General features: G+C 42.0%; 1 protein-coding gene across 2 annotated transcripts; it reads left to right on the plus strand.

Moving 5' to 3' along the window:
• Positions 1 to 519: 519 nt before the first annotated feature.
• Positions 520 to 3,543, plus strand: s1pr3a (sphingosine-1-phosphate receptor 3a). Of its 2 annotated transcripts, none has more exons than XM_032526422.1 (2): positions 520 to 836; positions 1,943 to 3,543. In XM_032526422.1, the coding sequence occupies exon 2, from the start codon at positions 2,082 to 2,084 to the stop codon at positions 3,273 to 3,275; it is 1,194 nt and encodes a 397-aa protein (XP_032382313.1). In that variant the 5' UTR covers positions 520 to 836; positions 1,943 to 2,081; the 3' UTR covers positions 3,276 to 3,543. The 2 variants fall into 2 exon arrangements, with proteins under 2 accessions (XP_032382313.1, XP_032382312.1); XM_032526421.1 differs by having other exon boundaries at positions 1,955 to 3,543.
• The last annotated feature ends 7,829 nt before the right edge of the window (positions 3,544 to 11,372 follow it).

The following is an 11,372-nucleotide window of genomic DNA, read 5'->3' on the forward strand; positions in this document are numbered from 1 at the left end:
AAATCAAAGAGCATAAAATGAAATGGTTGAATAACAGTTATTAAATCAAAGATATAATTTGAGTTGCAAGCTCTTGCCCTGACATTGGAGGGGTGAATTCCAAGTAAAGCAAATGAACACGTCAGTTTCTGATCTATAAAAAAACCCCTGTGGTCCCCTTTTTAGATAACAAAGATGACAGAATCTGGATTTAGCTTTCTTTACGCAATCAAATTCATTAAAGCCTTGGGGCCAAACACTGTCTGTTGGTACATGTAAGTGCAGCAAATTTATGACACGTCGAAACAGATTATAGGTTTTCTCTTGTCTGAAAAAATCACTGCTCTCAAACACTTAGAAATATCAATCAAACCTGCTGCTTGTTTAAAAATGCAAAGCATCGTTATAAACACAAAGTGACACATCTGTAGGTTACAATAAAGCGTCTGGCACAATGACACGCGTGGCTCTGACCTCTCTGAGTCATAATTAATGGCAATAATAACTAAAGGAGCGGGACAGTACATGTGAGGGAAGATCCCGCCCCGTTAGCTCCGGCTGGGAGGGGTGAGAGCGGCTCGGTCCGAGCTGGAGGGAGTCCCCGTGTGGAGAGGACTGATGAAGTTCAGGACGCAACACTAAGTGGATGTTTTGAGGCAAATTCCTCCGCGATTGGAAACTTGTATACGGGCGAGGACAAAGTATGGACTTTGACTTCATGTCGAAGATCATCCAGTTTTTGGCAATCACATATTTTGCTGGAGCGCATCGTTACGCAGGAGAGACATACCGTCCAAGTTTCCTAATGGCAAATCTCGCCACACCAGTGATGTAGATGAGACCAGAAACTCCAACAGGTACGATAAGTCACTATACTGTAGTGAAGACGATTAGACATGTGCTGTGGCAGATATGTTATTTACTGTAATTTAATACCGCATGTCTATATTAGTTTTAAAATAATCACTCCATTTAACTTTGAGCAACTTTCCCAAAACAGATCTACCCACTCAGATCTTCATGAGTAGTCATCTTGTTTCAACTAGAATAGTGTTCAAACGTCTCCAACAATTTTACTTTGATAAATGACAACAGGCAATAAGTCTAAGTAAACACTTCTTACAACGTTTATTCATTTGGGATACACAGGATTGAGTTTAGGAAATGAACCTGCTCATCCAACCTCAGGATTACCTGCACCCAATCATTTCAGGATTATTGTGGATCCTTTTCATATCGACCTTTATTTGCGTTCCATGGTAATCTCACGAGAAATGTGTTCAGTAATTATAACATTTATGGCAACTGATTTATGAACAGCATGTAACTGTACCTGCCACAGCTGTTCAGTATTAACGGGACAATGAAGACGTTGCAATGTCCTAATCAGAATCAGAATCAGAATCAGAATCATCTTTTTTTGCCAGGTATGAGGACACATACGAGGAATTTTTCTTTGGAGCATCGTTACTCACACTGTGCTTACACACAAAACAACCAAAACAAAAAATACTCTGCTGTAAGAGATTTTGAATCTCAGTAATGCACTTTGCTGGTTAGATTAAGTAAATAGACCTAATCCATCTTTTTATTTGGTATTTTTTTTTTTCAATTTGCCGTTTTTTTGTGACCAATTTTTTCATTGCTCATTCAATTTTGGCGGTAACAATATTATTTTCATAAACAAGACATAGTCCAAAATGCACATACATTGGTTTCTTTACTCATTAACAGTTGTAATAAATCAAAAGAATGAAGATAAAGTACACAAGTACAGATAAATAAAGTATATATCTTGAATTCTGGGGACTTTTTGGGGACTATTACCTCCAATTTGCTATCAACTGCTTCATTTTTCTCCTTTTCAATCATCCAAATGTTGTAGAATGTAACTTTTGTCACTGTGAAGTATATAATATAACTTTTCAAAATAAGTTTGAGCTCTTTTTTGGTTTGATTGAAGTTTGATTGGCAGGTCCTTCAGGAAGCTCTAAGATGCCAATTGTGACCCTGCCTGGGTGAGCAGCCTCGCCACCTTCTGCTGTCCAGTGCTGTGGCGCCCTCTGCTGTGTGACCAAGGAAGGCCAGAAGGGGCAAGCAGTATGGGGAACACACTGGAGGAGGAGATGAACCCTGTCATCGTCAACCACTACAACCACTCAGGGAAGTGGGACCGGCCTCGCAGCAACGGGGCCTGTAAGATGGCCGTGCTGCTCTTCATCTGCGTGCTGATTGTTCTGGAGAACGTTACAGTCCTGCTCGCTCTCTGGAGGAACAAGCGCTTCCACAGCCGTATGTACTTTCTTATTGGAAACCTGGCGCTGTCAGACCTGCTGGCTGGTGTGGCCTACGTGGTCAACATCTTTACCTCAGGAGACAGGACCTACTTCCTGACACCAGTGCAATGGCTGGCCAGAGAAGGGAGCATGTTTGTGGCCCTCAGTGCATCCACGTTCAGCCTCCTGGCCATTGGGATTGAGAGGCACATGACTATGGTGCGTTTGCGTCCGTGTGAGACAGCAGGTCGAGGGAGACTTCTAGGACTGCTGGCAGCCTGCTGGCTTGTGTCAGTGCTGCTCAGTGCCCTGCCCAGCCTGGGCTGGAACTGCCTGGACAATATGGCCTCCTGCTCCACAGTGCTGCCGCTGTACGCTAAGAGTTATGTGGCCTTCTGCATCAGTGTGTTCAGCGCCCTGTTGATGGCCATTATCATCCTCTACATCAGGATCTACCGCCTGGTGACCTCTAGCGGCCGCAGGGTGGGCAGCCGGCCTTCAGAGCGCTCACTGGCTCTGCTGAGGACAGTGGTTATTGTTCTTGGAGTGTTTGTCATGTGCTGGACCCCCCTGTTCCTCCTGCTGCTGCTGGATGTTGGTTGCAGCCCAGATAAGTGCCCAGTCCTCTACCAGGTGGATTGGTTTATAGCACTGGCTGTGCTTAATTCTGCCCTCAACCCTCTGATATACACTCTGTCCAGCAGGGAGATGAGGGCGGCTTTCTTCAGGCTGCTGTGCTGCTGTCAGACCAGCAACGACAACACTGGGACTCCTGTGGTGGGCAACCCCCACCTGGGCACAGTCATCCCCACAGCGGAGAACAGCAAAACCAGTGGAGGAGTGGGTAGTGGGGCTGGCAAGTCCACACTGAACAGAGGCAAGGTTCCCACACATATGAACTCTGACAACAAGCATGTAGATCCCTCAGCCACTGCTGTGCCCCATCCCTCTGGACCTGCAGACCTGCTCTCAGCTGTGCTAGTGAAGGCGGGGGCGCTGCCGCCCCTCGGCAAGTTTTGAACTGAAGCACCTTAAAGAGGCCTTACAGTGACACAAAAGTAAACATAGAACTGACACAGTCTCGCTATCAGCCACTTTTTGTTTATGCACTGTGGATAGGATGAAATAATGTTGGAACAACATTAATGCAGATTAAAGTATAATCAGAGTCCTTTAAAGCCACTATTTACAACAACTCAGTATTATTACAACACCAGAGTAAATGATATGTTGTGTTTGTCTTACACTATGATAAATGTTCAATGTTTCACATTTCAAAACTATGATATACAATTCAATTCAATTCAATTTTATTTAAAGTATCAAAGCATAACAAGAGTATCAAGACACTTTACAGATAGAGTAGGTCTAGACCACACTCTATAATTTACAAGGACCCAACAGTTCGAGTAGTTCCCTCCAGAGCAAGCAACAGTCCAACATTGGCGAGGAAAAACTCCCTTTTAGGAAGAAACCTCAGACAGACCCAGGCTCTTGGTAGGCGGTGTGTGACGGGCCGGTTGGGGTTGAAACAAATAGTGGCAATAATAGTCACAGTAAAAGATAATGGAACAGTGTCTAAAATTAGTAGACTGTAGTAGTTCATGGCATAGCAGGGCACTATACAATATACATATGCAATAGGACAGTTTCACGGACATGGATTAAACCAAGGCCCACATTAAATCTCTTGTCTTAATTCATGTCAGTGAAACTAGACTTGTTAATGCTTAAAAAACAACAGAGTATAATTTACTTTATTAGTTCTGTGTCTGTCGAGGTGTTTATTTTACTGTGTTATTAGAAGCAGAAAAGATCAGATTAGTGCACTTTTATTGCATGCGCTATATGCAAGTACTCTTAAAACACCTGCAATTTCCATCACAACTTTGCTTGGGAAACTATTTATTTTCTGTGAAAACATTTGCCATATTAATACTGTTGGTATACTTGTTTGATATAGTTTGTGTGCATACAAAACCATCATGGTACTAAGACTTACTGTACTTGATTTTGTTATGATTTGAGATGCACTGTGAGAGAGACCGAACATTTGTGAGACTAGCGGCCTCGTGAGGCTGTGAAGCTCAATACACACAAGAAAACAAAAGTTATATAATATAAAGGACAGAATTGCTACTATTAAATTTGTGTCAATAGTGGGCAAGCGAGAGAGTGGGCAAAATTGTCCTGATGGTGGTTTCACAGTAAAAGCAATGTAAAAATGTATAATCTAATTAGTAGGGTTCAACTTCTGTACGGTGGCCATTTTTAGCCCAGCTCCACATTACCAGGACTGTCTCACTTTTCATTGGTCTACTCCGTCAGTATCAGCTGAATTAGCATGGATGATAACTACACTCTTTTTTGCTTCTCATCAGCCCATCTAGAAATGACTTACACATCAACTAACCACTAGTGAATATGAGTGTTGGATGGGAGTTATTTAATGGTGGCAGACTGTTAATGATATTTCTGTCTAGGGTGGTGTAGTGCATGATACCATTATATAGCAAATTAAATAAAATCCTATTCACTTTAATGAGATTTTCAAACGTGTGATGTTTTGATATTTAATCAACGACTTCCTTGCTTCCAACGCCCTTCCCCTCGTCTGTGCTCGGTGTCTGTGTTGGTCCTCTGTGTACATTGCCAAGGACAGGACAACCAGAGAGGGATTTTGTCTGAACCACACGGATGGTAGATGGTTGCTTGTTGTAGTCACATGCAAGCTTCAGCCATACATATATTAATGCAAAATTTCTGTGATTTATCATTTGCTATTTAGACAGGTGAGGAGAATTGGATTTAACCTGCTGCACTTTTAATATCCTAATGGGAAGCTGATTGATGCACTCTTATTCCCATTCATACGCAGACCTGGGTCAGTCATTGATAAATAATGCAAAGAAAGTCTTTATATTTAGTTTAATTAGGGGTTTCCAGCTCAGTGAGGTCAGGTATATATATATATATATATATATATATATATATATATATATATATATATATATATATATGCATACTGCATGAATCTCACTTTGAATAGCTTCCTCTTGTGAAAAAGTCTCGGTTTTGTTGAGACATTCTGTTGACTTTCTCTTTCATTTAAACAGCATATGATGATTTTCACATTACACACATTAATAGGAAAAAGAGTGTCTGTCGTGGCATTGTGAAAAGGCTTTAGTTGTCAATGTTATAAACTGTAATAGGAAGTGAATATAAGTATGTTTTCTGGGTGCTGACATTCAGTGTCTGCAGCAGTGAAGGTGACTTTAACTTAAACAGATAGAAGGGCGGATTGCAGCAGAGTGTGTTGTTCATACCACATTGCACCGCAAAGACCAGACAGGAGATGACAGACTGGCATTTCATACTCACCTGAGCTAAAGGATGTGTTTCTGCTCCGCACCTCCAGATCTGATGAAAAAAGACAGCGAGGACGCAGTACCAGCCAAGCATTCCCAGCTTAAAGGTCACTGACGGCTTCCTGTCAGAAATGTTCGAATACTCTCGTTCCTGAATTAGCCGCGGATGACGGTGGTGGCCTTCTGGAACACTGGAAAAATGTTGAGCTGTTGCGTCATTTCTCAGTAATCCCTCTCTCATGCTTTTTTTCATCATTCTTGCCTCAACTTCTCGAATTGTTTTCCTCTTCCATTTCATCTCCGTCACTATTCTGATCCAAATCTGCAAGAGATTTAGTGGGATTCAAATGTCATTGTTGTAAGAAAATCAACTGTCCTCAGACTCAGTTTCGACATCGTTTCCTTTAATCTTTGGAAAAAAAATAAAAAATAAAAAAATAAATACCTCAAACATATTCAAATTAAAGGACAATTCTGGCGCAAAATGAACCTAGGGGTTAATAACACATGGGTACCGAGGTGACCGTTCTCTAGGATATGTTTTCATGCTAATCGAATGTGACCAGTTTTATCGCAAACCCCTAATTAGCTTATACCACTAGTTGTAAAAAGAAATAGCTATTTCTGTACCACTAACAAGGCTCAAAATAGCACCACACTTCCACGGTGGCATAATGAGGGTCCCTACAAGGGAAACCGAAGCAAGCTTTTATTGTTTTAGAAATTTTTTTTTATTTGCGTGCCCGTAATGCGTTAAGCTAATTAGGGTTGCGCTAAAAATGGTCAATTTGATTTGATGAAAAATATCCAGGGAATGGGCGATGCCGGTCGCGCTATAAACCCTCCCCGTCATCTAGGCAAACTGTGACTCCCACTCCAACTATAAGCTTTATCAAAGAGGAGGTTTTAGTTTACTCTTAAAATGGGTGACGTTCTGCCCCCCAAACCTGTAATATTCCTTTTGAATTACTATGTCCCCAAATTCAGCTATGACAAGATTCCATTTTGTCCAAACATCTGAAACAACACCATTAACCGGCTGCATGTGCTAACTGGGTCAAACACCTTAATAAATCATGTTAACTAAATAGCCATTCCAAGTCTTCTTTGAGGATTTAGACATGGTGGATTAGTGTCATTCTCTGTGCACAATGCCTATTTGCATACGACTAATGTGAACACGACAGAGGACACGAGAATCACACCACCCCCTGTCATCATGATCCTGGCTTTAAACTGCTTTGTGGTGAGGAAATGTGTGTGTGTGTGTGTGTGTGTGTCAGACAGACAGACAGACAGACAGACAGACAGACAGACGTGTGCATCCCTGTGTGTTTTTGAGAGAAAGATCTAAGGCTCCATCTGGTCCGTACCACTGAATGTGCCAGTATGAAACACTCTTCAAGTCCCTTTTTGAAGCAGCTCGGAGGTGGAGTGAGGCCAGGTGGAGAGCGGCGAGGGGTCCCATTTGAGGCGTCCGCTCACGCAGGGAGCCACCAGCTGAATCCATTCTCTCCTCTATAGCTGAAATGTACCATTCTCACCAGAGGAGACACACACACACAGTCATGTGGTGTGTGATGATACTCCTCTCCTAGCTTCGCAGCTCTCCAACGCAGTGTAATTACTCGTGCAACAAAGAGAGTGAAGATCCAGGCAGACCTTGGTGATGAGCTCCCTGGGATCAGAGGGCTTTATCCAGGGAGGAGCTGGGATGAAGCTGGCGGGGGGGGGGGGGTCGAAGGAGCTGGCTGAGACTTGGATTGGTGGACACTCCTCCCAGCATCCCCCTCAAACACACCACTGCCATGCATTCTTATGTCTATTACGGATAGAGTAGACTCCAGTTGGGTTTCAGAAGGAAAACTGAGTTAAAAAAGAAGAAAAAAATATATTTTGGTCTGAAAGCTATTTTCTTTCACCTGAAGCAACATCTTTTTTTTGGACATCTTATATTTACATCTATATGGGAGTCCTGAACCTAATATGTGCCCTGTAGGGCTGCAACTAACATTTATTTCATTGTCAATTCTTCCAATCAATGGATTCATTGGTGGCCTCTAAAACATCAAGAAATGGACGACGCCAATCTCAAAATCCTCCAGCCCAAGGTGCTGTTTTCCAATTGCTTCTTTTTTTGTCTAAGATCCAAACATATTCAATATATAATATCAAAAACGGATTATTGAAGCAAAACGCTTCACATTTGAGGCTAAAACCAACAACTAGCAACCATTATTGCTTTTTAATTACTTACATACATACGTGTTTTGTTTTCAATGTGGTCAATTCATTTTCTCTTAATTGACTAATTAAGTAGTTGACTCATTGTTCAGCAACTAATTTGTTTAACAGCATGCAAATGATCACAGTTCACCATATTTAGATAAGTATTTTTAACAAAGAAACAATTGTGCAATCAACCATGTCCATCATGTTTGTGCTGGACTATGGAGATGTATCTTGTATTCTTGGGCTATTCTACCTTAAAATAATGTGATGCATCTTTCGTCTGCTCCCTGCGTTTCATCCTATTTTCCATTTGTGTGCATCCTGTTCCAGAAATGCCGGTTACTAACCTAGCTCTGAGGAGGTTACTTCCCAGAGTCCATATATTTCCTTAGATTAGGATGACACCAAGATCTTGGTTGCAGCTGTCGCCGTGGTCCTGCTGCACTGCACCCTGCTGCGTTCTGCGGTGCCCTGCTGTGCCACGCTACAGACTGTAACGCCCTGCAGCGCCCTGCTATACCATGAACTATAACTACTACCATTTCTTTAGTCACAGTTCCATTATCTTTATTGTGACTGTTATTGCCACTGTTCATCACATCCCCAACCATCACAGTCAGACACTACCAACCAAGAGCCTGGGTCTGTGTGAGGTTTCTTTCTAAAAGGGAGTTTATCCTTGCCACTATCGCACTGTGCTTGCTCTTAGGGGAATTACTAGAATTGTTGAGACTTTATAAATTATAGAGTGCGGCTTTGACCTACACTATCTGTAAAGTGTCTTGTGATAACTCTTGTTACAATTTGATACTATAAATAAAATTGAATTGAAATGTTATATTCATAATTGTTTACTATATGAGAAACCAGGCCAGTCCCCACAAGCAAAAACAAGAGAACTACACACTCAGTGTTTATACTGTAAGTGCATCTTAAAGCTGCCTCAGTATGTCACATCTCTTTTCAAACTACTCCTCATCAGACCAGGACTGGTTAACTCATAATACCATATGGGATACTGAACCCAAGTCTGAAAAAAAACTGCCTTTGCAACTTGAATTGAATGAAGACTTGAATTCCTCATTCAATTTCACAAATGTTAACAAACTGTTTGACCTTTATTGAGATATAATTACTTGTGTGTGACTTGTGTTGTGAGTATCTCTGTTCTATTTCTTCTACTGAACTCTCTGGCAAAAGAGATGTTGATTAAATAAAGTGTGTACACTGTATTTGCCAATCTCTGGAAACAGCCTTTCAATGCCATTCCATCATAACAGATAGGTGGCAGGAGTATGTAAGCAACCACTTCCAAATTCAATATCCCCCTCTCCCCAAAATCCCCCACAACAGCAGCTGCGTTCTCTCCAAACCCTCTCTGATTGCAGTCTTCTGGCTGGGCCTGTCAGCGCACACACACCTGCTCACACTGACCTCCAATCTATCTCTTCCACGCCTGCTCACCACAACTGCTGGGATTAACATGTCTGGGACAAGGGATAAGTGAGAAGCAGGACGGCAGCCTTCTAGTCTTACATGTGTGTCCCGTCCCTCACATGTGGCACTGAGGGTGTGCACACAGCTGGCTGATTCTCCCTTCCTCTGTGCATGGTAGCAGCCCGGAGGTTTGTGTGTTGTGTTCAAGGGCAACTGGAGTTGGGGACGCCTGTGATAGACTTCAAGACTTGGTTTCAAATCTTGCTCACTTAACTACTCACAACAAATAAATAAGCAACAAATTGGTCTCCTACAGTTGCCCCAACTTTGTGGTGGTGGAATGCCAAATTGCAGTTTTACAAGGAACTCCCTTTAAATGTTTTGTGTTACCTGACTTTAACCTCGGATGGTCTCTTTTTATTTATTTTCCTGGGCAAAATGGCGGTAGATTTGTTTTCATAGAAACAATTTAATATCAATGCCAAATTTTTTTTTTTCTGGTTCTGTTCTTTTACTTATAATTTGTTAGTGACAAGACAATGGTTGTTTTAAACATCATTTGGACTTGCCATAGTAGGAAAAGCATGTGTACTGATGACATTAACAATGGCTCTGTTCAATTTAAGTCATGACAGTGAGTCAGTTTGCATAACAGGACGCTGAAACGGAAGCAGCTAAATGGAATTCAGCCATCACTAATTTGATTATTTACACCTGTGCTTTTATTACAAGAACATATCAAAAATTCTTCTGTGAAGCAGGTATCTAACTCTTGGTGATGCATGCATGGCCTTTTAAGTGTGTGTGTGTGTGTGTGTGTGTGTGTGTGTGTGTGTGTGTGTGTGTGTGTGTGTGTGTGTGTTGTGTGTGTGTGTGTGTGTGTGTGTGTGTGTGTGTATGTAATGTGGTTTCCTAACACGTTCTCTGGATCTAGGGTGATCACAGGTGTTCATTCCTCCAAGCCTGTCTGATGGATTAACAGCTGCCGTCACCGTGTAATCAGTGACACCCCCAGATCTGACATAACACACATTCTGATGTGACAGCTGTGCACGCGCGCGTACACGTACACACGCATGCGCACACGCACCTTCAGTCTACTGGAAATGAGCTAACACTGTTGAAAAATACAGTATATGTACAAAAAATAGCAGAGACAAGGTGAGAGCTATTCAAAAGCCAGAGAAATTAGATTGTGATATTTGTTTGATTTTTACATGCTGCACTGCCACTGTCGTTATTATTCATAACCCTCCCCAGGGTGCCCTGTTTGAAAAATGAGACTGTTGCAGCCCCACCTCCATGTCACGTCTCTCTCTCTCTACACTCACAAACAACCGCACACACACACACACACACACACACACACCACACACACACACAATTTTGGTGTCTCATTGGGGAAGTACAGCAGGCAGTATTTCCCTCCTCCCCCTGCTCCTTCTCTTTATATATTTTTTTTTCTTCCTGCACTCTTTCTCCCCAATAGAGAATGATCCAGCTCGTCTCCTCTCTCCGTCATGCGGGTAATCAGCCTCTGCTATTTCATTTGGCTCAGTAATGAAAGCAATCCCAGGGCTTTTCAATGAGGCACAGCCCAAATAATGAGGGCTGCCTCACCCCTCCTCAGCCACACCTCACCCTCTCCCTCCCAACTCTGCTGTCAATGGATGAGGAAAAGCAAATGTGTGTGCATTTGAGTGTGTGGAGCACGCAATCTTGCCAATTCCTGCGTGCCTCTTTTCCATAAAGAGTCATATAAAATGTGATCACCAATTTTTTTTTCTTTTTTAAATCAAACAAGACCAAAAGGATTTTTCTCCTCCAGTTGTTTTTGATTCATTTTTTGAGGCCTACAGAGGTGACAAAATGCACATTATTTCATAATAAACAAGCAGAAGCCATACACCAGTCTGAAAATAAACATGATTGCATGTTGCAGAATTGCCCCCAGGTTGGGAAACACCGATCTAAATAAAGATCTACATGTAGAATCAACTCTCTTTAGGATCATTCTGAATAAGGATGAGATGTTTCAACACAACATGTAAATTAAACATCCCTTCTTTTATTTTTT

This window comes from Etheostoma spectabile, chromosome 9, assembly GCF_008692095.1.
Source record: "Etheostoma spectabile isolate EspeVRDwgs_2016 chromosome 9, UIUC_Espe_1.0, whole genome shotgun sequence".
In the NCBI taxonomy this organism is placed as follows: domain Eukaryota; kingdom Metazoa; phylum Chordata; class Actinopteri; order Perciformes; family Percidae; genus Etheostoma; species Etheostoma spectabile.